Source organism: Pistacia vera, unplaced genomic scaffold (genome assembly GCF_008641045.1).
Source record: "Pistacia vera cultivar Batoury unplaced genomic scaffold, PisVer_v2 Contig332, whole genome shotgun sequence".
Classification (NCBI taxonomy): Eukaryota; Viridiplantae; Streptophyta; class Magnoliopsida; order Sapindales; family Anacardiaceae; genus Pistacia; species Pistacia vera.
In genome coordinates, this window is record NW_022196149.1 from 494,709 (window position 1) to 522,472 (window position 27,764).

Genomic DNA, 27,764 nt, shown 5'->3' on the forward strand with positions numbered 1-27,764 from the left:
TGACCCATAGACCATAGTCATAGATTGTGTAATATTTTTTGTAAAAAAAAAAAAGGTGTTTCCAAAGCTTCTTGCATATATATATTATAGTCAAAAGCTAGCTTAAATTAAAAAATACAATCAAAGATTAAGCATTAGGTAAAAAGCAACATAGATTTTAAAAAAAATTCGTTTTTGCATAATTTGATTGAACTACCCCACCTCACCCAAGTTAAATCGAAAATATAAAATATTGATGTATTTATCAGAATAAAAAAGAAAATTAAAAAAATTGAAGGGCAAATGTGAAACCGCATCTAGAAGAGAGTGTGGTGGCAGTGGGGATGGGGATGGGGAAAGGGTGTCAGCTCTCACATATAACTAATGGATGGTCGGGTATCTTGCTAAAAAATAACCTAAATTTATTATCATAAATTATAACTTACTTATTTCAATACATAAAAATTGAACAAAACAAACAAACAACCCACCTCAACTTAACCTCCTCTTTCTCTCTTCTCTTCCTCTCCCCTTTGCTTTGGGGTTTCGCTTCTCTCTCTCCCCCTTTCTTTTAAATCTCTCGCTTTCTTTAAAATTTCTCTCACAACTTGTATGTGCTGTGGACGCCTCTCAGGTTATCTCTCCATCACACACTCTCTTTCACTATCTCTTCTTTTGATCTACTGTTTGTTTTGTTTTTGTTTTTTTTAATCGATACTTTTTTTGGTTCACTTTTGTTTATTCAAAGGTTTTGATTTTAGGTTTTATTGCTTTTCGATTTTTTGTGCTTTTGTTGCTTTAGTAGCAGTTGAAAATAGATAAAGTTTGAGTTGAGATGATATGACGACCGCACGATCAACTTTGCCGGCCAGGCTTAGGCAGCTTATATCCGGCGAGAGTCCTATCGGTCCCTCTGTTAAACTCGACTCTGAGCCCGTGAGTTGTTTGTTTTATTTGTTTTTATTCAATTATTTACTGTTATTTTTTATATTTTTTTTATGTTTTCTTTGTGATTAGGGTTTTGTTGGAAAGTTTTTAATACTGTTTGGTCAACCCATCGATTAGGGTTTTGTTAACCCTATTATTTCAATGATGATTTGGCTATGTGCCCCAATTTATTATTATTGTTGATTTTCATTTGAGTTATTATTTGGGGCGTGGAATTAGTGAGTATCTTTGGGTTTTATAAGTTAATCTGATTTGGAGGCGACTTGCACTTCATAGTTATTTGTCTATTAAGGATTTAATCCGATTAAGGGGTGGCTTTTGTTTATTCTTAAAGGTTAGGAGTAGCATTGTGAACACTCTACGGTATGGTTTATGATCCATACTTGTGTTTTAATCATTTGGGGACAATGCTAGATTGAGTTAGGTTGGTTATACATCTTTTCTATTACATATTGCTGTGTGATGTTTATTTCTGTTATTTGGATTTTTGCTCTTTTGTCATCCTAAAGTTAGAGCTTCTTAATCTTACCCTTGATTTTTTCATGGCAATGAAGAAAATCATTGAGATTTGAGTTATGTTCCTAGTCATTAAGCCAAATTGTAAATTTTCTTACGATGGTTTCAAGACCTGTTTACATGTGGTAAGAACTTAACATGCAAGGTTTGTTATAGAGGAAAACTTGTTTTTAGTCCAGGACTAGATATAAAAGTAACAATTGAATTTCTTTAGTTCGTTTGGTTGATGAAGGCCTAAATGCATAAACTTAGCCTTCTTTGGCTACTACTTTGGTAGCTCTGATACTTGAACTTCACTCTTGTAATATTAAAAAGTTAACTTATATAATATTACAAGTCAAACGCATCTTGTTAAAATTTTGACTTTATTTTATTTTATTTAATGTACGGAGGTTATGTCATGGAAATGTCCTCAGTACTGGAATAACCCACTTTTTTGATACTTTCTAGAACGGGTTCTTATTTAGGTGCCAAATATTGTACTTCTGGGCTTATGCCTATTGGTCTGCATATTTGCAACATATTTTGTTTTTAGTTTGGGTTGGAGGCTGATTCAGCTCTATTTACGGTAAGTGTAATGAGGATTTTAGGAGGTCTGGCCTTTCTTTGTTACACTTGGTCCAACTGTATATTTGGCATGCAGAGCATACCCCTATCTGCATAGAGTAATAGCAGTGACTCTCATGCTTGTTTGATTTATGTGATTGATGCTAGTATTCCTTGCATTATTTTGACTCTTAATGACTGCATGATTGAGTATAGATATCCTACAATACCGTGGTCAGACAAATACAGCACGGTAAGCACTAGTATAATCATGGAAGATAGGTTTTGAGCAGAAAAATACATTTGCTCTAAACAATGGAATTTTCCCATAAACTCATCAATTAATCTATTAGTGACTTCTCTAACTTCTTGGGTATGCATTTGTCACTGTTTTATCCAATATATTTAATCATTATTATCAGCATCTTACAATAAATAAACCTTTGGTTCAAATTTAACCAAAACGAATGCTCTCTGATTTAAATGCTTTTGTATAGCATGAAAAAATTGAAGCAATAATAGAGAAGGATTAAACAAAGGACAGAGTTGTGATTGTAATATATTGATGTATTTGAATTTGCTGCCATCATCTATTGTGCACACAGATGTAAAATATTGTGGGTAATGCTTTTCTTTTTCCGTTTGCCTGAAAATTGACAGATGTATTGTTAGCACATATTAGAAAATATTGCTCAAAAGAATCAGTACCTTTATCTTTTTCATATATTTTTCCTGCTTTGTGTGGGTGTAAAATCTCATTTTGTAACTCTACGTGCAGCCTCCAAAAATCAAAGCCTTTATTGACAAGGTGATCCAGAGTCCGTTACAGGATATAGCAATACCTCTTTCTGGCTTTCGTTGGGAGTACAGTAAGGTGATAGCGTGCTTCTTTTGCCGTGTCAAAATTTACTTTTAACCCCTTTGGTGTTCTTTAACTTACATTTCCCTTTTACTGCAGGGAAATTTTCATCATTGGAGGCCATTATTTCTACATTTTGATACATATTTCAAGACATACTTGGCCTGTAGGAATGACCTTCTTTTGTCAGATAAAGTTTTAGAAGATGATAATCTGTTTCCAAAGAATGCAGTTCTACAAATATTACGAGTGATGCAAATAATTTTGGAGAATTGCCATAACAAGAGTTCGTTCGATGGTTTGGAGGTATGTTATGGACCATATTGCAGATTACCTTGCTGAAGGGGTCTATTGTAAAATTTTTGTTAGCTTTATGTTCTTTCAGCCATGGGCAAGCATCTGCCATTATGTTTGTCTGACATATTGTTATTGTTTTTTATGTCAGCATTTCAAGCTTCTACTTGCATCTACAGATCCTGAGGTTCTTATAGCTACCCTGGAGACGCTAGCTGCTCTTGTGAAGTTAAATCCCTCAAAGCTGAATGGCAATGGGAAGTTGATTGGATGTGGCTCGGTAAACAGTTACCTCTTGTCTTTGGCTCAGGGGTGGGGGAGCAAGGAGGAGGGCTTGGGTTTGTATTCATGTGTTATGGCAAACGAAAGAAAGCAGGAGGATGGGCTATCTTTGTTCCCATCTGATATAGAAAATGATAGTGATAAGTCTCATTATCGAGTTGGGTCTACCCTCTATTTTGAATTGCATGGGCATAGTGCTGTAACTACTGAGGAAAACAGTTGCAACACAAATTCTTCAAGTTCAAAAGTTATACACATGCCAGACCTTCATTTAAGGAAGGAGGATGATCTATCGTTGATGAAGCAGTGCATTGAACAGTACAACATACCTCCTGAGCTCAGGTTCTCATTGCTAACAAGAATCAGATATGCGTGTGCCTTCCGTTCTCCCAGAATATGTAGGCTGTATAGCAGGATCTGCCTTCTGGCATTTATTGTGCTTGTTCAGTCTAGTGATGCTCATGATGAACTAACATCTTTTTTTGCTAATGAGCCTGAATACACTAATGAGTTAATCAGGATTGTAAGGTCAGATGAAACTGTTCCTGGAACGATTAGAACTCTTGCAATGCTCGCCTTGGGAGCCCAATTAGCTGCATATTCGTCCTCTCATGAGAGGGCACGAATTTTGAGTGGATCAAGCCTCAGCTTTGCTGTTGGGAATCGGATGATTCTCCTTAATGTTCTTCAGAGGGCTGTTATGTCGCTAAAAAGTTCCAGTGACCCATCATCTCTTGCCTTTGTTGAGGCTCTTCTTCAGTTTTACTTGCTTCACATTGTTTCATCCTCAGCATCAGGGAGTAATATAAGAGGATCAGGAATGGTTTCCACATTTCTACCTCTTTTGGAGGATTCTGATCCTGCTCGAATGCATCTTGTCTACTTGGCTGTGAAAGCTCTGCAGAAGCTCATGGATTACAGTAGTTCAGCTGTGACTGCAGTTAGAGAATCAGGAGGAGTGGAACTATTGGCTCAGAGGCTACAGATAGAAGTACATAGAATTATTGGTTTGACTGGTGAAAATGATAATTCAATGAGTGAATGCTCAAGATATAGTGATGATCATTTTTACTCTCAGAAGAGGCTTATAAAGGTTCTTTTGAAGGCACTTGGGTCTGCTACCTATGCCCCTGCAAATTCTACCCGACCACTCAACTCCCATGATAGTACCTTACCTGGTACTTTGTCACTAATATATGGGCATGTAGATAAATTTGGAGGTGACATTTATTACTCAGCTGTGACTGTTATGAGTGAAATTATCCACAAAGACCCAACTTGTCTTCCTGCATTGCTTGAAATGGGTCTACCTGATGCATTCTTATCTTCAGTGGTGGCTGGAATACTGCCTTCTTCAAAGGCCATTACATGTGTTCCAAATGGCCTTGGTGCTATTTGTCTTAATCCCAAAGGCTTAGAGGCTGTCAAAGAAACTTCAGCATTGCGATTCCTTATAGACATATTTACAAGCAAGAAATATGTCATTGCAATGAATGATGCTGTTGTTCCTGTGGCAAATGCAGTGGAAGAGCTTTTGCGCCATGTATCTTCATTGAGAGGCACTGGTGTTGATATTATCATTGAGATTGTTGATAAAATTTCTTCCTTTGGGGACAGTAATAATGCTGGGTCATCAGAGAAGCTCAGTGCAAGCACTGCAATGGAAATGGATTCTGAAGACAGAGAAAATGAAGGACATAGCTGTTTGCTTGATACAGTTGATTCTGTTACTGAAGGCATCAGTGATGAGCAGTTCATTCAATTATGCATATTTCATTTGATGGTTCTGCTTCACAGAACAATGGAAAATACTGAAACATGTCGGTTATTTGTGGAGAAGTCAGGAATAGAAGCTTTATTAAAGCTTCTCTTACGGCCTAGTATTGCACAGTCATCTGAAGGGATGTCCATTGCCTTGCATAGCACAATGGTTTTCAAGGGTTTTACTCAACATCACTCTGCTCCTCTGGCACGTGCCTTCTGTTCTTCTCTTAGGGACCATTTGAAGAAAGTTTTGGCTGGATTTGGTGCTGTTTCAGGGTCCTTTTTACTTGATCCCAGGATGGTACCTGATGCCAGTGTCTTTTCATCACTGTTCCTTGTTGAGTTCCTTCTATTTCTTGCTGCTTCGAAAGACAATCGTTGGGTAACTGCATTGCTCACAGAATTTGCAAATGATAGCAAAGATGTTCTGGTAGACATTGGACGTGTCCATCGTGAAATTTTATGGCAGATTGCTCTTCTTGAAGATGCCAAGCTTGAGGTGGAGGATGATGGTGCTAGTTCTGTTGCTGAGTCACAACAGTCTGAATTAAATGCAAATGATTCTGAAGAACAAAGATTCAACTCCTTTAGGCAGTTCCTTGATCCATTATTGAGGAGGAGGTCCTCAGGGTGGAGTATTGAAGCCCAGTTTTTTGATCTTATCAACCTTTACCGTGATCTTGGACGTGCTACTGGGTTTCGACATAGATTGAATGCTGACAGTCCTTCAAACCTCTGGCTTGGAGCAAGTCCATCTAGTTCATCAGATGCTGCTGGCTCTGGTAGTAAAAAGGAATATGACAAGCAGAAATCATATTATACCTCCTGCTGTGATATGGTGAGGTCTCTTTCTTTTCACATTACCCATTTGTTTCAAGAGTTGGGAAAGGTAATGTTGCTTCCTTCACGTCGACGAGATGATGTCGTGAATGTGTCCCCTACTTCAAAATCTGTGGCTTCCACTTTTGCCTCCATTGCACTGGATCACATGAATTTCGTAGGTCATGTAAATCCTTCTGGATCGGAGGCTTCTATATCAACAAAATGTCGCTACTTTGGTAAGGTTGTTAATTTCATTGATGGCATTTTACTGGATAGGCCAGATTCCTGTAATCCAATTTTGCTAAATTGCTTATACGGCCATGGAGTTGTTCAATCGGTTTTGATGACTTTTGAAGCAACCAGTCAACTGCTATTTACACTTAACAGGGCCCGCACATCTCCGATGGAGATTGATGACGGAACTGTGAAACAGGGTGAAAAAGAAGATGCAGATCATGCATGGATTTATGGTCCCCTAGCTAACTATGGTAAACTTATGGATCACATGGTGACATCGTCTTTTATTTTGTCTTCATTCACTAGACACTTGCTTTCTCAACCTCTGATAAATGGAGATATTCCTTTCCCACGGGATGCTGAGACTTTTGTTAAGGTGCTCCAGTCCATGGTGCTGAAGGCAGTGCTTCCTGTTTGGACTCATCCGCAATTTACTGACTGCAGTTACGATTTTATTACTACAATTATTTCTATCATTAGACACATTTATTCTGGGGTTGAAGTGAAAAATGTCAATAGCAACAGCAATTCTCGTGTTACTGGACCCCCGCCAAATGAAACAGCTATTTCAACAATTGTGGAGATGGGTTTTTCCAGATCTAGGGCAGAGGAAGCTCTGAGACAAGTTGGATCAAATAGTGTAGAGCTAGCAATGGAGTGGTTGTTCTCCCATCCAGAGGAAACCCCAGAAGATGATGAACTTGCTCGTGCACTTGCCATGTCCCTTGGGAACTCTGAATCAGAAACAAAGGAAGATGTTGCAAATACCACTAGTCAGCAACTTGAAGAAGAGATGGCTCAGCTTCCTCCCATCGAGGAGTTGTTATCAACATGTACAAAGCTTTTGCTAATGAAGGAACCTCTAGCATTTCCGGTGCGGGATCTACTTGTCTTGATATGCTTCCAAAATGAAGGTCAATATAGGTCTAGCATCATCTCATTTATTATTGACCAAGTGAAGGGTTGTAGTTCGATCTCTGATAGCAGAAACATTAATATGCTATCCGCTCATTTCCATGTTCTTGCTTTAATCCTTCATGAAGATGCAGGGGCACGTGAAGTTGCCTCTAAGAGTGGTCTTGTGAAAATGGTGTCTGATTTGCTTGTGCAATGGGATTCTGGTTCAGTTGATGGGGACAAACACCAAGTTCCGAAATGGGTGACGACAGCTTTTCTTGCCATTGATCGGCTATTGCAGGTTGATCAAAAATTGAATTCTGATTTTGCTGATCTGTTGAAGCGAGATGATGCTAATAACCAGCAGACTGCTATTAGTATTGATGAGGATAAGCAAAACAAGTTGCATGCGTTAAGATCATCAAAATATATTGATCCTCATGATCAGAAGAGACTTATTGAGATTGCTTGTAGCTGTATCAAGAAACAGCTTCCATCTGAAACCATGCATGCAGTTCTTCAACTATGTTCCACTCTCACCAGAAGTCATCCCATTGCGGTTTGTTTTCTTGATGCTGGGGGTGTAATTTCATTGCTGTCACTGCCAACAAGTAGTCTATTCCCTGGGTTTGACAATGTTGCTGCTACTATTATCCGCCACGTCCTTGAAGATCCTCAAACTCTCCAGCAAGCAATGGAATCTGAGATAAAGCACACCCTTGTGGCTGCTGCAAACAGGCATTCAAGTGGACACAGGCATTCCAACGGACGTATCACTCCACGCAATTTCCTTCTAAATTTAAGTTCTGCAATCTCAAGAGATCCAGTTATTTTTATGCAAGCTGCTCAGTCTGTTTGCCAAGTTGAGATGGTTGGTGATAGGCCTTACATTGTCTTGCTGAAAGACCGCGACAAGGAAAAGTCCAAAGAGAAAGACAAGGATAAGGAAAAGACTGCAGAGAAAGAGAAAACACAGGCTAATGAGGGTAAGGCTAGTCTGGGTGCTGTGAACACAACAAATCCTGGGAGTGGGCATGGAAAAATTAATGATTCAAATTCCAAGGTTGTCAAAGCTCATCGGAAGTCTCCCCAGAGCTTTGTAAATGTGATTGAACTTCTTCTGGATTCAGTCACTTCCTTTGTACCTCCACTGAAGGATGATGTGGTTACAGATGCCCCCCCTCTTGATATATCATCATCAAGTGATATGGACATTGATGTTGCTGCTAGTAAAGGAAAAGGAAAAGCTGTGGCTGCTGTATCTGGAGAAAATGAAGCCAGCGGCCAAGATGCATCTGCCTCGCTTGCAAAGATTGTATTTATCTTGAAACTTTTGACAGAGATTTTACTAATGTATTCTTCGTCTATTCATGTTCTTCTTCGAAGAGATGCTGAGATCAGTAGCTGCAGAGGTGCTACTGGTTTTTGCAGTGGAGGAGTATTTCATCACATTCTTCACAGGTTTATTCCATATTCTCGAAATTCCAAGAAGGAAAGGAAAGCAGATGGTGACTGGAGGCATAAACTAGCAAACAGGGCTAGCCAGTTCTTGGTGGCATCTTGTGTCCGTTCTGCAGAGGCAAGGAAGAGGGTTTTTACAGATGTCAGCTGTATTTTCAATGACTTTGTTGATTCATGTAGTGGTTTCAGGCCAGCAGGTGATGATATACAAACTTTTGTTGATGTGGTAAATGACATTCTGGCTGCTCGTACACCTACTGGTTCATGCATCTCTGCTGAAGCTTCTGCCACTTTTATAGATGTTGGTCTGGTTAGGTCATTCACTCGAAATCTTGAAGTATTGGATTTGGATCATGCCAATTCACCCAAGGTTGTTATAGGGCTTGTCAAAGCTCTGGAGTTGGTGACAAAGGAACATGTTCATGCTACTGATTCTAGTGCAGCAAAGGGTGAGAATTCAGCCAAAACTCCTGGTCATGATCAGGCTGAAAGAACTGATAATATTGTTGACATGTCCCAATCCATGGAAATGGCATCGCAGTCCAATCATGATCCTGTGGCACCAGACCATGTTGAGTCTTTCAATACTGTACAAAACTATGGTGGTTCTGAGGCTGTTACAGATGATATGGAACATGACCAGGATCTTGTTGGAGGGTTTGCTCCTGCAGCTGAGGATGATTATATGCAAGAAACTCCTGAGGACATGAGGGCTCTAGAAAATGGCATTGATACTGTTGGGATACAGTTTGAAATCCAGCCTCATGTCCAAGAAAATCTTGATGAAGATGAGGAAGACGAAGAGATGTCAGGGGATGATGGGGATGAAGATGATGATGAGGATGATGAAGAACATAATGATCTGGAAGAGGATGAAGTCCATCACCTGCCTCATCCTGATACTGATCAGGATGATCATGAGATTGATGATGATGAGTTTGATGAGGAAGTACTAGAGGAAGACGACGACGATGATGATGACGAGGAAGGTATTGTTCTTAGTTTGGATGAGGACATTCATGGAATAAATGTCTTTGACCATATTGAGGTTTTCGGCAGAGATCATAGCTTTCCCAATGAAACTCTTCATGTGATGCCAGTTGACGTTTTTGGTTCTAGGCGTCAAGCACGGACTACTTCTATTTACAGTCTTTTGGGCAGAACTAGTGATAGTGCTGCCTCCTCACGTCATCCTCTTTTATTGGGACCTTCGTCCTCTATGCACTCTGCTCCCAGATCATCAGGTAAGCTTCCTTAGTAGGTTGTTATTCACTTTCATCATTTATTTCCTAATATTCTTACTCTTGACCCTTTTTTTTCTTTTGGTGTGTTATGGTTACTTTTGAGTTTGTCATGTATTTTTAACGCTTGACCATATTTTTGTTCCAACCCAGACAATCCCCATGACATTATTTTCTCGGATAGGAATGCTGATAGCACATCTTCACGGTTGGATATTATTTTCCGATCTCTGAGGAGTGGACGTCACAGTCATCGTTTGAACTTGTGGGTGGATGATAACCAGCAAAATGGTGGTTCTAGTGCACCAGTTGTACCACAAGGCCTTGAAGAGGTACTCATTTCACAATTGAGGCAACCATCTCCTGAGAAACCGGATCAGAACGCATCAACAGCTGAACCTCAAAATAATGGTGAGGCTAGTCAGTTACAGGAGTCAGAAGCAGGTGCAAGGCCTGAAATTCCTGTGGACAACAATGTAAACAATGAAAGCATCAGTACCGCTCCTTCCTCTACACCTGCAATTGAAAGCTCTGTCAATGCTGATATGAGACCTGCAGCAAGTGATTCTTTGCAGGGAACAGATGCATCCAGTACACACTCACAGTCTGTTGAAATGCAATTTGAACAGAATGATGCTGTTGTTCGGGATGTAGAAGCGGTGAGTCAAGAGAGTGGTGGAAGTGGGGCAACATTAGGAGAAAGCCTGAGGAGCCTAGATGTTGAAATTGGAAGTGCTGATGGCCATGATGATGGTGGAGAAAGGCAAGGTTCCACGGATAGAATGCCTTCGGGTGATCAACAAGCAACTCGCACAAGAAGAACTAATGTGTCTTTTGGGAACTCTACTCCTTTAAGTGGGCGAGATGCACCACTTCATAGCGTGACTGAAGTTTCAGAAAATTCTAGCCGTGAAGCTGATCAAGAAGGTCCAGCAGTGGAGCAGCAAATTAACAGTGATGGAGGTTCTGCATCCATTGATCCTGCATTCTTGGAAGCACTCCCTGAGGAGTTGCGTGCAGAAGTTCTATCAGCACAACAGGGTCAAGTGGCACAGCCTTCAAATGAACGACCACAAAATTCTGGAGATATTGATCCCGAATTCCTTGCAGCACTCCCTCCAGATATCCGGGAAGAAGTTCTAGCACAACAGCAAGCTCAAAGGCTTCATCAGTCTCAAGAACTCGAAGGTCAACCAGTTGAAATGGACACGGTCTCCATAATTGCAACATTTTCTTCAGATTTGCGAGAAGAGGTATGATTTTATTTAAATGTGAACTATATGGAATCAGTTTACATCTAAACTTCTTTTATTGTTCTCTGCTTGTTCACAGGTTCTCTTAACGTCATCAGATGCTATTCTTGCCAATCTCACTCCTGCTCTTGTTGCGGAGGCAAACATGTTGCGTGAAAGGTTTGCTCATCGTTATCATAATCATACCTTATTTGGTATGTACCCTAGGAATCGTAGAGGTGAGTCTTCTAGGCGTGGTGAAGGTATTGGATCAAGTGTGGACAGATCAGGTGGAAGTATCACCTCCCGCAGGAACGTTGCTGCTAAGGTAGTTGAAGCTGATGGATCTCCTTTAGTTGGCATGGAAGCTCTTCAAGCAATGATTAGGTTGCTTCGTGTGGTCCAGGTATTTACTTTTTGGAATTGATTCACCCTTGAGTGTGCATTCTAATGTTTGTGCTTCAATTTGTATTTTTACATAACTGTTTTTAAATTTAAATTTGCAGCCACTTTATAAAGGTTCATTGCAGAGGCTTCTCTTGAATTTATGTGCGCATAGTGAAACCAGAACATCTATGGTTAGAATCCTGATGGACATGCTGATGCTTGATACAAGAAAGCCAGCAAATTATTTAAATGCTATTGAGCCACCATATCGTCTTTATGCTTGCCAGAATAATGTGATGTATTCTCGTCCCCAACATTTTGATGGTAATTAATTTGAATACATATACATGTATTTATTGTATGTATTTTCAAATTGTAGATTCTTGAGTATAGTATTGATTGTTTTGAGGAATTTTGATCTGGTGATTGTCTTTTTGCAATTTTTGTCAGAGTGCCATCCTTTTATATGGTTTTCTTTTTTCCTTTGTAGGAGTTCCTCCTTTGGTTTCTAGGCGTATTCTTGAAACTCTGACATACTTGGCTCGTAACCATCCCTTTGTTGCAAAGATTTTGCTTCAGTTTAGGCTGCCTCTCCCTCCCCTGCAAGAGCCAGAGAAGATTGATGAGGGTCGTGGCAAAGCTGTTATGGTGGATGAACCTTATGAAATAGATAGAAAACAGCAAGAAGGATATATATCCATAATGTTGCTTTTGAGTCTCTTGAACCAACCCCTGTATTTGAGGAGTATAGCACATCTTGAACAGGTTATGCTTCTTCCAATCTGATGTCTGTTTTCCTTTATATATTTTCAGTTATGTTGCAGGCTGTGTTGGTTTTGTGCTCATTCCGGTTCTTTCTTTCAGCTGCTTAATTTATTGGGGGTCATTATGGACAATGCTGAAAGCAATTTACCAGACAAATCAGGGGCATCTACAACAGAACAGCAACCTCCTCCAGTTCCTGCATCAGTGGGTGGCATGAATGCAGAACCTCATGTTGTTTCCTCTGGGATTTCTGTTTCATCATCCAACGTTGATTCCAAATCTATAACTTCATGTGAAAACGATGAATGTGATGTTCAAAGTGTAATGCTTAACCTGCCTCAAACTGAACTTCGACTTCTGTGCTCATTGCTTGCGCGAGAAGGGTATAATGAATCTTTATATCTAGCTTTCTCTCTTGTGTGCTGTGATGTAGTCCTTTAGCACATCAATTTTCGAATTTGTTTATATATCTTCTCATCTTCTGCTTGCAATCATGAATATGAAAGAGATTCATTTGTGTGCTCTCTCTCTGTCTTGTGTGCTCAGATGTAATCCTTTACTGTATTTTATGCACACTGATTCTTATGTGTTCATTCTCAAAATGTGTGATGCTGTATGGTTTATTTTCTCTTGCAAGTACTGTTGTTATTGGTATGCTCTCTCCTCTGTGTCTTTGTGTGCTGATGTAGTCTCTTTGCTCACCGGTTATCAGCTGTGTTTATGGTTCTTCTCATCTTGCATTTATGAACATGAAAGATAATCATGTCTTGTTGGCTACTTTTCCCTTATTATTGCACACACTGTGATTCTTATGTTTTCATTCTCAAAATATTTGATTTTATATGATTTAATTTCTCTTGCAAGCAGCTGCTGTTATTGTTATGATTATATTTCATGCTTAATCTGACATTGCATCTTTCGCTCAGGTTGTCAGATAATGCATATTCTCTGGTGGCGGAGGTAATGAATAAGTTGGTGGTAATTGCTCCCACTCATTGTCAATTATTTATCACTGAGCTAGCAGATGCAGTACAAAAGTTGACTAAATCTGGTATAGATGAGTTACGTGTGTTCGGTGAAGCTGTGAAAGCACTTCTCAGTACATCATCTTCTGATGGAGCTGCAATTTTAAGGGTCCTGCAAGCACTTAGCTCTCTTGTTGGCTCCCTAATTGAGAAGGAGAAGGATCAGCTGATTCTTCCTGAAAAGGAGCATTCTGCTGCTCTTTCTCAGGTATGGGACATTAACACAGCTTTAGAGCCGTTGTGGTTGGAGCTGAGTACTTGTATAAGCAAAATAGAGAGCTATTCAGATTCTTCTCCTGAAGTGCCAACTACATCGAGAAATTCCACCACCAAACCATCTAGTGCTATTTCGCCACTTCCTGCGGGTGCTCAGAACATCTTACCATATATAGAATCTTTCTTTGTGATGTGTGAGAAGCTGCATCCTGCACAACCAGGGTCTGGTCACGATTTTGGTATTGCTGTTGTTTCTGAGGTCGAAGATGCCAGCACATCTGCTGCCCAGCAGAAGACTGCAGGGCCCATCTCAAAAGTAGATGAAAAGCAAATGGCTTTTGTGAGGTTCTCTGAGAAACACAGGAAGCTGCTAAATGCTTTCATCCGTCAGAATCCTGGGCTCCTGGAGAAGTCTTTCTCACTCATGCTCAAGGTTCCTCGCTTTGTTGATTTTGACAATAAACGTGCACACTTCAGATCAAAAATAAAGCATCAACATGATCATCATCACAGTCCTTTAAGAATTTCAGTAAGAAGAGCTTACATTCTTGAAGATTCTTATAACCAACTGCGTATGCGATCAACCCAAGATTTGAAAGGAAGGTTGACTGTTAACTTTCAAGGAGAGGAAGGTATTGATGCGGGTGGTCTTACCAGGGAATGGTACCAGTTGCTGTCCAGGGTTATTTTTGACAAGGGAGCCCTACTTTTCACAACCGTGGGCAATGAATCAACATTCCAGCCCAACCCCAACTCTGTCTACCAAACAGAACATCTTTCATATTTTAAGTTTGTTGGGCGAGTTGTGAGTACTACTTTTAGTTGCTTAAGTTATATTGATCTACTGATTGTTTGCTTTTAGCTCATTCCTTACTATCATATCTAGGTTGGAAAAGCGCTTTTTGATGGACAACTTTTGGATGTTCATTTTACTCGATCTTTCTACAAGCATATCCTTGGGGTTAAAGTAACTTATCTTGACATTGAAGCTATTGATCCTGATTACTTCAAAAACCTGAAGTGGATGCTTGAGGTATGCCTTCTCATCTTGTCATGTCTTTCAAGTTTACTCTAATTTTGCCTTTGTCTAGCTTGTCTTACTGGTTACTCCTTTTACCTTTTTGCAGAATGATATAAGTGATGTTCTACATCTCACTTTCAGCATCGATGCTGATGAGGAGAAGCTGATTTTGTATGAAAGAACACAAGTAATGATCTTACTTGATTGTTTCAGTAACTGCTTGTACTGTTAAAAAATAGTTCCTCATTTTTATGGTGTCCTGAAAATGATGCAGGTAACCGACTATGAACTAATTCCTGGTGGACGAAATATGAAGGTTACTGAAGAGAATAAGCACCAATATGTTAATCTAGTTGCTGAGCATCGTTTGACAACTGCTATTCGTCCTCAAATAAATGCTTTCCTGGAAGGATTTAACGAACTAATTCCTAGGGAATTAATATCTATTTTCAACGACAAGGAATTGGAATTGTTGATCAGTGGACTTCCAGATATTGACTGTGAGTTCAGTAAATTATTATTTACTTTTGGCCTTCTCCATCTGATAGTTTTAAGTCTTGCCACCTTTTTTATTTATAAATATTCCTTTATAATTCTAAGATGCAACTCTAAACAAACGTACTGCTGTCAATGTCTTTCAGTGGATGACATGAGGGCAAATACAGAATATTCTGGGTACAGTGCTGCATCTCCTGCCATACAGTGGTTTTGGGAGGTTGTTCAAGGGTTCAGCAAGGAGGATAAGGCTCGTCTTCTACAGTTTGTGACTGGCACGTCAAAGGTTATCATCTTCTCTCTCTTTTTGAATTTCTATTGCATTCAGTTACTTAGATATTTATTAATTTGATATTTATGTGTGTGACTGCATTTAGGCAATTAACCCCTGCCTGTTTTTGACTATTCCTTTTGAATAGAATGTATATCAAGGGGAATAAAACAGATTATAATGAGTTTTGTCTTTATGTTCTTGAGCTTGTCAATGAAACAAAAAAAATTGTATCTCACCATGTACTAAATATTTTCACCATTTTATTGCATCTGCATAAGTATCTTGTAATTGTTGGACATGGGGAACTAAAAAGGGATCTAGTTGTCTCACTCTTTTTATTGACAACTCTTTTAGGTGCCCTTGGAAGGTTTCAGTGCTCTACAAGGAATTTCAGGCTCACAAAAGTTTCAAATACACAAGGCTTATGGCAGCTCAGAACATTTGCCATCTGCTCATACTTGGTAATCTAAAATCTCTCAGTTTCTACACTTAATTGAACTACAATCTGTCATAAGTTCACAACTTTTTGTTTGCTGGAGTTTTTTTAACAGTATGGACCAAGTCCGTTTTTGTGGAAAGACTTTACTGACATGAACCACTTGATTTCTGCAGTTTCAATCAATTAGATTTGCCGGAGTATCCTTCTAAACAACATCTAGAGGAGAGACTGCTGCTGGCAATTCATGAAGGCAACGAAGGGTTCGGATTTGGTTAGAAATTACAGGTGGGACATCAGAATTAGTCATGTAGATAATAATATTTATAAATGTCAAAATTCAGCAACGGGGAGGAAATGGGAGGATGTCATATGTCGCGTCGACACATGTTTATATACTGTACAGTCATATTGGCTATGGGAAATGCTTATGGCAGTTTTTAAATTTGCCAACCTGCCCTTGATTTTTTCTTCTTTTTTTCTTCAGTTTTATTCAAATTTATCTCTTTTTTTATTAATTTATCCCGTTTTAGTCTTAAATATCCTGTTTCCTAGGTTTGGTGATTTTGATGTTTCTCCAAGAAAATATTGGAAAAGGTATAGAATTCACATAATGAAGATTGTTAAGCATCATTATACAGTTGCCGCTGCAGCCAATTGTTTATAAAGCTTTTAGGGGGCAGTGCATACCCTTCATAGTGTGACTGAAGTTTCAGAAAATTCTAGCCGTGAAGCTGATCAAGAAGGTCCAGCAGTGGAGCAGCAAATTAACAGTGATGGAGGTTCTGCATCCATTGATCCTGCTTTCTTGGAAGCACTCCCTGAGAGTTGCGTGCAGAAGTTCTATCACACAACAGGGTCAAGTGGCACAGCCTTCAAATGAACGACCACAAATTTCTGGAGATATTGATCCCGAATTCCTTGCAGCTCCCTCCAGATATCCGGGAAGTTCTAGCCAACAGCAAGCTCAAGGCTCATCAGTCTCAAGAACTCGAAGGTCAACCAGTTGAAATGGACACGGTCTCCTAATTGCAACATTTTCTCAGATTTGCGAGAAGAGGTATGATTTTATTTAAATGTGAACTATATGGAATCAGTTACATCTAAATTTCTTTATTGTTCTCTGCGTGTTCACAGGTTCTCTAACGTCCAGATGCTATCTTGCCAATCTCACTCCTGCTCTTGTTGCGGAGGCAACATGTTGCGTGAAGGTTTGCTCATCGTTATCATAATCATACCTTATTTGGTATGTACCCTAGGAATCGTAGAGGTGAGTCTTCTAGGCTGGTGAAGTATTGGATCAAGTGTGGACAGATCAGGTGGAAGTATCACCTCCCGCAGGAACTTGCTGCTAAGGTAGTTGAAGCTGATGGATCTCCTTTAGTTGGCATGGAAGCTCTTCAAGCAATGATTAGGTGCTTGCTGGTGGTCCAGGTATTTACTTTTTGGAATTGATTCACCCTTGAGTGTGCATTCTAATGTTTGTGCTTCAATTTGTATTTTTTACATAACTGTTTTTAAATTTAAATTTGCAGCCACTTTATAAAGGTTCATTGCAGAGCTTCTCTTGATTTATGTGCCATAGTGAAACCAGAACATCTATGGTTAGAATCCTGATGGACATGCTGATGCTGATACAAGAAAGCCAGCAAATTATTTAAATGCTATTGAGCCACCATATCGTCTTTATGCTTGCCAGAATAATGTGATGTATTCTCGTCCCCAACATTTTGATGGTAATATTTGAATACATATACTGTATTATTGTATGTATTTTCAAATTGTAGATCTTAGTATAGTATTGATTGTTTTGAGGAATTTTGATCTGGTGATTGTCTTTTTGCAATTTTTGTGCAGTGCCATCCTTTTATATGGTTTTCTTTTTTCCTTTGTAGGAGTTCCTCCTTTGGTTTCTAGGCGTATTCTTGAACTCTGACATACTTGGCTCGTAACCATCCCTTTGTTGCAAAGATTTTGCTTCAGTTTAGGCTGCCTCTCCCTCCCTGCAAGAGCCAGAGAAATATTGATGAGGGTCGTGGCAAAGCTGTTATGGTGGATGAACCTTATGAAATAATAGAAAACAGCAAGAAGGATATATATCCATAATGTTGCTTGAGTCTCTTGAACCACCCCTGTATTTGAGGAGTATAGCACATCTTGAACAGGTTATGCTTCTTCCAATCTGATGTCTGTTTTCCTTTATATATTTTCAGTTATGTTGCAGGCTGTGTTGGTTTTGTGCTCTTCCGGTTCTTTCTTTCAGCTGCTGAATTTATTGGGGGTCATTATGGACAATGCTGAAAGCAATTTACCAGACAAATCAGGGGCATCTACAACAGAACAGCAACCTCCTCCATTCCTGCATCAGTGGGTGGCATGAATGCAGAACCTCATGGTGTTTCCTCTGGGATTCTGTTTCATCTCCAACGTTGATTCAAATCTATAACTTCTGTGAAAACGTGAATGTGATGTTCAAAGTGTAATGCTTAACCTGCCTCAAACTGAACTTCGACTTCTGTGCTCATTGCTTGCGCGAGAAGGGTATAATGAATCTTTATATCTAGCTTTCTCTCTTGTGTGCTGTGATGTAGTCCTTTGCACATCAATTTTCGAATTTGTTTATATTCTTCTCATCTTCTGCTTGCAACATAGATATGAAAGAGATTCATTTGTTGCTCTCTTTCTGTCTGTGTGCTCGATGTAATCCTTTACTGTATTTTATGCACACGATTCTTATGTGTTCATTCTCAAAATGTGTGATGCTTGGGTTATTTCTCTTGCAAGTACTGTTTGATTGGTATGCTCTCCTCCTCGTGTCTTTGTGTGCTGATGTAGTCTCTTTGCTCACCGGTTATCAGCTGTGTTTATGGTTCTTCTCATCTTGCTTTATGAACATAAAGATAATCATGTCTGTTGGCTACTTTTCCCTTATTATTGCACACACTGTGATTCTTATGTTTTCATTCTCAAAATATTTGATTTTATATGATTTAATTTCTCTGCAAGCAGCTGCTGTTATTGTTATGATTATATTTCATGCTTATCTGACATTGCATCTTTCCTCAGGTTGTCAGATAATGCATATTCTCTGGTGGCGGAGTAATGAATAAGTTGGTGGTAATTGCTCCCACTCATTGTCAATATTTATCACTGAGCTAGCAGATGCAGTACAAAAGTTACTAAATCTGGTATAGATGAGTTACGTGTGTTCGGTGAAGCTGTGAAAGCACTTCTCAGTACATCATCTTCTGATGAGCTGCAATTTTAAGGGTCCTGCAAGCACTTAGCTCTCTTGTTGGCTCCCTAATTGAGAAGGAGAAAGATCAGCTGATTCTTCCTGAAAAGAGCTTCTGCTGCTCTTTCTCAGGTATGGGACATTAACACAGCTTTAGAGCCGTTGTGGTTGGAGCTGAGTACTTGTATAAGCAAAATAGAGAGCTATTCAGATTCTTCTCCTGAAGTGCCAACTACACTCGAGAATTCCACCCAAACCATCTAGTGCTATTTCGCCACTTGCCGGGTGCTCAACTTACCATATATAGAATCTTTCTTTGTGATGTGTGAGAAGTTGCATCCTGCACAACCAGGGTCTGGTCACGATTTTGGTATTGCTGTTGTTTCTGAGGTCGAGATGCCAGCACATCTGCTGCCCAGAAGATTGCAGGGCCCATCTCAAAGTAGATAAAAGCAAATGGCTTTTGTGAGGTTCTCTGAGAAACACAGGAAGCTGCTAAATGCTTTCATCCGTCAGAATCCTGGCTTTTGTCAAAGCTCATCGGAAGTCTCCCCAGAGCTTTGTAAATGTGATTGAACTTCTTCTGGATTCAGTCACTTCCTTTGTACCTCCACTGAAGGATGATGCGGTTACAGATGCCCCCACTCTTGATATATCATCATCAAGTGATATGGACATTGATGTTGCTGCTATTAAAGGAAAAGGAAAAGCTGTGGCGGCTGTATCTGGAGAGACTGAAGCCAGCGGCCAAGATGCATCTGCCTCGCTTGCAAAGATTGTATTTATCTTGAAACTTTTGACAGAGATTTTACTAATGTATTCTTCGTCTATTCATGTTCTTCTTCGAAGAGATGCTGAGATCAGTAGCTGCAGAGGTGCTACTGGTTTTTGCAGTGGAGGAGTATTTCATCACATTCTTCACAGGTTTATTCCATATTCTCGAAATTCCAAGAAGGAAAGGAAAGCAGATGGTGACTGGAGGCATAAACTAGCAAACAGGGCTAGCCAGTTCTTGGTGGCATCTTGTGTCCGTTCTGCGGAGGCAAGGAAGAGGGTTTTTACAGATGTCAGCTGTATTTTCAATGACTTTGTTGATTCATGTAGTGGTTTCAGGCCAGCAGGTGATGATATACAAACTTTTGTTGATGTGGTAAATGACATTCTGGCTGCTCGTACACCTACTGGTTCATGCATCTCTGCTGAAGCTTCTGCCACTTTTATAGATGTTGGTCTGGTTAGGTCATTCACTCGAAGTCTTGAAGTATTGGATTTGGATCATGCCAATTCACCCAAGGTTGTTATAGGGCTTGTCAAAGCTCTGGAGTTGGTGACAAAGGAACATGTTCATGCTACTGATTCTAGTGCAGCAAAGGGTGAGAATTCAGCCAAAACTCCTGGTCATGATCAGGCTGAAAGAACTGATAATATTGTTGACATGTCCCAATCCATGGAAATGGCATCGCAGTCCAATCATGATCCTGTGGCACCAGACCATGTTGAGTCTTTCAATACTGTACAAAACTATGGTGGTTCTGAGGCTGTTACAGATGATATGGAACATGACCAGGATCTTGTTGGAGGGTTTGCTCCTGCAGCTGAGGATGATTATATGCAAGAAACTCCTGAGGACATGAGGGCTCTAGAAAATGGCATTGATACTGTTGGGATACAGTTTGAAATCCAGCCTCATGTGCAAGAAAATCTTGATGAAGATGAGGAAGACGAAGAGATGTCAGGGGATGATGGGGATGAAGATGATGATGAGGATGATGAAGAACATAATGATCTGGAAGAGGATGAAGTCCATCACCTGCCTCATCCTGATACTGATCAGGATGATCATGAGATTGATGATGATGAGTTTGATGAGGAAGTACTAGAGGAAGACGATGACGACGATGATGATGAGGAAGGTATTGTTCTTAGTTTGGATGAGGACATTCATGGAATAAATGTCTTTGACCATATTGAGGTTTTCGGCAGAGATCATAGCTTTCCCAATGAAACTCTTCATGTGATGCCAGTTGACGTTTTTGGTTCTAGGCGTCAAGCACGGACTACTTCTATTTACAGTCTTTTGGGCAGAACTAGTGATAGTGCTGCCTCCTCACGTCATCCTCTTTTATTGGGACCTTCGTCCTCTATGCACTCTGCTCCCAGATCATCAGGTAAGCTTCCTTAGTAGGTTGTTATTCACTTTCATCATTTATTTCCTAATATTCTTACTCTTGACCCTTTTTTTTCTTTTGGTGTGTTATGGTTACTTTTGAGTTTGTCATGTATTTTTAACGCTTGACCATATTTTTGTTCCAACCCAGACAATCCCCATGACATTATTTTCTCGGATAGGAATGCTGATAGCACATCTTCACGGTTGGATATTATTTTCCGATCTCTGAGGAGTGGACGTCACAGTCATCGTTTGAACTTGTGGGTGGATGATAACCAGCAAAATGGTGGTTCTAGTGCACCAGTTGTACCACAAGGCCTTGAAGAGGTACTCATTTCACAATTGAGGCAACCATCTCCTGAGAAACCGGATCAGAACGCATCAACAGCTGAACCTCAAAATAATGGTGAGGCTAGTCAGTTACAGGAGTCAGAAGCAGGTGCAAGGCCTGAAATTCCTGTGGACAACAATGTAAACAATGAAAGCATCAGTACCGCTCCTTCCTCTACACCTGCAATTGAAAGCTCTGTCAATGCTGATATGAGACCTGCAGCAAGTGATTCTTTGCAGGGAACAGATGCATCCAGTACACACTCACAGTCTGTTGAAATGCAATTTGAACAGAATGATGCTGTTGTTCGGGATGTAGAAGCGGTGAGTCAAGAGAGTGGTGGAAGTGGGGCAACATTAGGAGAAAGCCTGAGGAGCCTAGATGTTGAAATTGGAAGTGCTGATGGCCATGATGATGGTGGAGAAAGGCAAGGTTCCACGGATAGAATGCCTTCGGGTGATCAACAAGCAACTCGCACAAGAAGAACTAATGTGTCTTTTGGGAACTCTACTCCTTTAAGTGGGCGAGATGCACCACTTCATAGCGTGACTGAAGTTTCAGAAAATTCTAGCCGTGAAGCTGATCAAGAAGGTCCAGCAGTGGAGCAGCAAATTAACAGTGATGGAGGTTCTGCATCCATTGATCCTGCATTCTTGGAAGCACTCCCTGAGGAGTTGCGTGCAGAAGTTCTATCAGCACAACAGGGTCAAGTGGCACAGCCTTCAAATGAACGACCACAAAATTCTGGAGATATTGATCCCGAATTCCTTGCAGCACTCCCTCCAGATATCCGGGAAGAAGTTCTAGCACAACAGCAAGCTCAAAGGCTTCATCAGTCTCAAGAACTCGAAGGTCAACCAGTTGAAATGGACACGGTCTCCATAATTGCAACATTTTCTTCAGATTTGCGAGAAGAGGTATGATTTTATTTAAATGTGAACTATATGGAATCAGTTTACATCTAAACTTCTTTTATTGTTCTCTGCTTGTTCACAGGTTCTCTTAACGTCATCAGATGCTATTCTTGCCAATCTCACTCCTGCTCTTGTTGCGGAGGCAAACATGTTGCGTGAAAGGTTTGCTCATCGTTATCATAATCATACCTTATTTGGTATGTACCCTAGGAATCGTAGAGGTGAGTCTTCTAGGCGTGGTGAAGGTATTGGATCAAGTGTGGACAGATCAGGTGGAAGTATCACCTCCCGCAGGAACGTTGCTGCTAAGGTAGTTGAAGCTGATGGATCTCCTTTAGTTGGCATGGAAGCTCTTCAAGCAATGATTAGGTTGCTTCGTGTGGTCCAGGTATTTACTTTTTGGAATTGATTCACCCTTGAGTGTGCATTCTAATGTTTGTGCTTCAATTTGTATTTTTACATAACTGTTTTTAAATTTAAATTTGCAGCCACTTTATAAAGGTTCATTGCAGAGGCTTCTCTTGAATTTATGTGCGCATAGTGAAACCAGAACATCTATGGTTAGAATCCTGATGGACATGCTGATGCTTGATACAAGAAAGCCAGCAAATTATTTAAATGCTATTGAGCCACCATATCGTCTTTATGCTTGCCAGAATAATGTGATGTATTCTCGTCCCCAACATTTTGATGGTAATTAATTTGAATACATATACATGTATTTATTGTATGTATTTTCAAATTGTAGATTCTTGAGTATAGTATTGATTGTTTTGAGGAATTTTGATCTGGTGATTGTCTTTTTGCAATTTTTGTCAGAGTGCCATCCTTTTATATGGTTTTCTTTTTTCCTTTGTAGGAGTTCCTCCTTTGGTTTCTAGGCGTATTCTTGAAACTCTGACATACTTGGCTCGTAACCATCCCTTTGTTGCAAAGATTTTGCTTCAGTTTAGGCTGCCTCTCCCTCCCCTGCAAGAGCCAGAGAAGATTGATGAGGGTCGTGGCAAAGCTGTTATGGTGGATGAACCTTATGAAATAGATAGAAAACAGCAAGAAGGATATATATCCATAATGTTGCTTTTGAGTCTCTTGAACCAACCCCTGTATTTGAGGAGTATAGCACATCTTGAACAGGTTATGCTTCTTCCAATCTGATGTCTGTTTTCCTTTATATATTTTCAGTTATGTTGCAGGCTGTGTTGGTTTTGTGCTCATTCCGGTTCTTTCTTTCAGCTGCTTAATTTATTGGGGGTCATTATGGACAATGCTGAAAGCAATTTACCAGACAAATCAGGGGCATCTACAACAGAACAGCAACCTCCTCCAGTTCCTGCATCAGTGGGTGGCATGAATGCAGAACCTCATGTTGTTTCCTCTGGGATTTCTGTTTCATCATCCAACGTTGATTCCAAATCTATAACTTCATGTGAAAACGATGAATGTGATGTTCAAAGTGTAATGCTTAACCTGCCTCAAACTGAACTTCGACTTCTGTGCTCATTGCTTGCGCGAGAAGGGTATAATGAATCTTTATATCTAGCTTTCTCTCTTGTGTGCTGTGATGTAGTCCTTTAGCACATCAATTTTCGAATTTGTTTATATATCTTCTCATCTTCTGCTTGCAATCATGAATATGAAAGAGATTCATTTGTGTGCTCTCTCTCTGTCTTGTGTGCTCAGATGTAATCCTTTACTGTATTTTATGCACACTGATTCTTATGTGTTCATTCTCAAAATGTGTGATGCTGTATGGTTTATTTTCTCTTGCAAGTACTGTTGTTATTGGTATGCTCTCTCCTCTGTGTCTTTGTGTGCTGATGTAGTCTCTTTGCTCACCGGTTATCAGCTGTGTTTATGGTTCTTCTCATCTTGCATTTATGAACATGAAAGATAATCATGTCTTGTTGGCTACTTTTCCCTTATTATTGCACACACTGTGATTCTTATGTTTTCATTCTCAAAATATTTGATTTTATATGATTTAATTTCTCTTGCAAGCAGCTGCTGTTATTGTTATGATTATATTTCATGCTTAATCTGACATTGCATCTTTCGCTCAGGTTGTCAGATAATGCATATTCTCTGGTGGCGGAGGTAATGAATAAGTTGGTGGTAATTGCTCCCACTCATTGTCAATTATTTATCACTGAGCTAGCAGATGCAGTACAAAAGTTGACTAAATCTGGTATAGATGAGTTACGTGTGTTCGGTGAAGCTGTGAAAGCACTTCTCAGTACATCATCTTCTGATGGAGCTGCAATTTTAAGGGTCCTGCAAGCACTTAGCTCTCTTGTTGGCTCCCTAATTGAGAAGGAGAAGGATCAGCTGATTCTTCCTGAAAAGGAGCATTCTGCTGCTCTTTCTCAGGTATGGGACATTAACACAGCTTTAGAGCCGTTGTGGTTGGAGCTGAGTACTTGTATAAGCAAAATAGAGAGCTATTCAGATTCTTCTCCTGAAGTGCCAACTACATCGAGAAATTCCACCACCAAACCATCTAGTGCTATTTCGCCACTTCCTGCGGGTGCTCAGAACATCTTACCATATATAGAATCTTTCTTTGTGATGTGTGAGAAGCTGCATCCTGCACAACCAGGGTCTGGTCACGATTTTGGTATTGCTGTTGTTTCTGAGGTCGAAGATGCCAGCACATCTGCTGCCCAGCAGAAGACTGCAGGGCCCATCTCAAAAGTAGATGAAAAGCAAATGGCTTTTGTGAGGTTCTCTGAGAAACACAGGAAGCTGCTAAATGCTTTCATCCGTCAGAATCCTGGGCTCCTGGAGAAGTCTTTCTCACTCATGCTCAAGGTTCCTCGCTTTGTTGATTTTGACAATAAACGTGCACACTTCAGATCAAAAATAAAGCATCAACATGATCATCATCACAGTCCTTTAAGAATTTCAGTAAGAAGAGCTTACATTCTTGAAGATTCTTATAACCAACTGCGTATGCGATCAACCCAAGATTTGAAAGGAAGGTTGACTGTTAACTTTCAAGGAGAGGAAGGTATTGATGCGGGTGGTCTTACCAGGGAATGGTACCAGTTGCTGTCCAGGGTTATTTTTGACAAGGGAGCCCTACTTTTCACAACCGTGGGCAATGAATCAACATTCCAGCCCAACCCCAACTCTGTCTACCAAACAGAACATCTTTCATATTTTAAGTTTGTTGGGCGAGTTGTGAGTACTACTTTTAGTTGCTTAAGTTATATTGATCTACTGATTGTTTGCTTTTAGCTCATTCCTTACTATCATATCTAGGTTGGAAAAGCGCTTTTTGATGGACAACTTTTGGATGTTCATTTTACTCGATCTTTCTACAAGCATATCCTTGGGGTTAAAGTAACTTATCTTGACATTGAAGCTATTGATCCTGATTACTTCAAAAACCTGAAGTGGATGCTTGAGGTATGCCTTCTCATCTTGTCATGTCTTTCAAGTTTACTCTAATTTTGCCTTTGTCTAGCTTGTCTTACTGGTTACTCCTTTTACCTTTTTGCAGAATGATATAAGTGATGTTCTACATCTCACTTTCAGCATCGATGCTGATGAGGAGAAGCTGATTTTGTATGAAAGAACACAAGTAATGATCTTACTTGATTGTTTCAGTAACTGCTTGTACTGTTAAAAAATAGTTCCTCATTTTTATGGTGTCCTGAAAATGATGCAGGTAACCGACTATGAACTAATTCCTGGTGGACGAAATATGAAGGTTACTGAAGAGAATAAGCACCAATATGTTAATCTAGTTGCTGAGCATCGTTTGACAACTGCTATTCGTCCTCAAATAAATGCTTTCCTGGAAGGATTTAACGAACTAATTCCTAGGGAATTAATATCTATTTTCAACGACAAGGAATTGGAATTGTTGATCAGTGGACTTCCAGATATTGACTGTGAGTTCAGTAAATTATTATTTACTTTTGGCCTTCTCCATCTGATAGTTTTAAGTCTTGCCACCTTTTTTATTTATAAATATTCCTTTATAATTCTAAGATGCAACTCTAAACAAACGTACTGCTGTCAATGTCTTTCAGTGGATGACATGAGGGCAAATACAGAATATTCTGGGTACAGTGCTGCATCTCCTGCCATACAGTGGTTTTGGGAGGTTGTTCAAGGGTTCAGCAAGGAGGATAAGGCTCGTCTTCTACAGTTTGTGACTGGCACGTCAAAGGTTATCATCTTCTCTCTCTTTTTGAATTTCTATTGCATTCAGTTACTTAGATATTTATTAATTTGATATTTATGTGTGTGACTGCATTTAGGCAATTAACCCCTGCCTGTTTTTGACTATTCCTTTTGAATAGAATGTATATCAAGGGGAATAAAACAGATTATAATGAGTTTTGTCTTTATGTTCTTGAGCTTGTCAATGAAACAAAAAAAATTGTATCTCACCATGTACTAAATATTTTCACCATTTTATTGCATCTGCATAAGTATCTTGTAATTGTTGGACATGGGGAACTAAAAAGGGATCTAGTTGTCTCACTTTTTTTATTGACAACTCTTTTAGGTGCCCTTGGAAGGTTTCAGTGCTCTACAAGGAATTTCAGGCTCACAAAAGTTTCAAATACACAAGGCTTATGGCAGCTCAGAACATTTGCCATCTGCTCATACTTGGTAATCTAAAATTTCTCTCAGTTTCTACACTTAATTGAACTACAATCTGTCATAAGTTCACAACTTTTTGTTTGCTGGAGTTTTTTAACAGTATGGACCAAGTCCGTTTTTGTGGAAAGACTTTACTGACATGAGCCACTTGATTTCTGCAGTTTCAATCAATTAGATTTGCCGGAGTATCCTTCTAAACAACATCTAGAGGAGAGACTGCTGCTGGCAATTCATGAAGGCAACGAAGGGTTCGGATTTGGTTAGAAATTACAGGTGGGACATCAGAATTAGTCATGTAGATAATAATATTTATAAATGTCAAAATTCAGCAACGGGGAGGAAATGGGAGGATGTCATATGTCGCGTCGATACATGTTTATATACTGTACAGTCTTATTGGCTATGGGAAATGCTTATGGCAGTTTTTAAATTTGCCAACCTGCCCTTGATTTTTTCTTCTTTTTTTCTTTAGTTTTATTCAAATTTATCTCTTTTTTTATTAATTTATCCCGTTTTAGTCTTCAATATCCTGTTTACTAGGTTTGGTGATTTTGATGTTTCTCCAAGAAAATATTGGAAAAGGTATAGAATTCACATAATGAAGATTGTTAAGCATCATTATACAGTTGCCGCTGCAGCCAATTGTTTATAAAGCTCAGGGATTAGATGAAGTGTATTTGTCTTTGGGAAAATTAACTTTAAAAGCGATTTGTAGTAGCCACAATTGCTGATACCTTATTTAAGTATATTGATCTTGGCAATGCGTTTATCTTCATGAGGTGTTAATGCTTTTATATCTA

At 39.6% G+C, this 27,764-nt stretch overlaps 1 protein-coding gene across 2 annotated transcripts; it reads left to right on the forward strand.

Moving 5' to 3' along the window:
* Positions 1 to 474: 474 nt before the first annotated feature.
* On the forward strand, positions 475 to 27,739 carry LOC116137698 (E3 ubiquitin-protein ligase UPL1-like). 2 transcript variants are annotated; one of them, XM_031423382.1, is made up of 18 exons: positions 475 to 613; positions 782 to 915; positions 2,768 to 2,863; positions 2,948 to 3,154; positions 3,294 to 8,247; positions 19,499 to 21,100; positions 21,251 to 22,350; positions 22,430 to 22,735; positions 22,836 to 23,040; positions 23,207 to 23,481; positions 23,581 to 23,864; positions 24,408 to 25,527; positions 25,609 to 25,755; positions 25,850 to 25,930; positions 26,018 to 26,243; positions 26,385 to 26,524; positions 26,867 to 26,973; positions 27,126 to 27,739. In XM_031423382.1, the coding sequence occupies exons 2-18, from the start codon at positions 820 to 822 to the stop codon at positions 27,226 to 27,228; spliced, it is 11,049 nt and encodes a 3,682-aa protein (XP_031279242.1). In that variant the 5' UTR covers positions 475 to 613; positions 782 to 819; the 3' UTR covers positions 27,229 to 27,739. The 2 variants fall into 2 exon arrangements, with proteins under 2 accessions (XP_031279242.1, XP_031279241.1); XM_031423381.1 differs by lacking the exons at positions 19,499 to 21,100; positions 21,251 to 22,350; positions 22,430 to 22,735; ... (8 more) ...; positions 26,867 to 26,973; positions 27,126 to 27,739 and adding exons at positions 10,000 to 11,099; positions 11,179 to 11,484; positions 11,585 to 11,789; ... (7 more) ...; positions 15,616 to 15,722; positions 15,874 to 16,328 and having other exon boundaries at positions 3,294 to 9,849.
* The last annotated feature ends 25 nt before the right edge of the window (positions 27,740 to 27,764 follow it).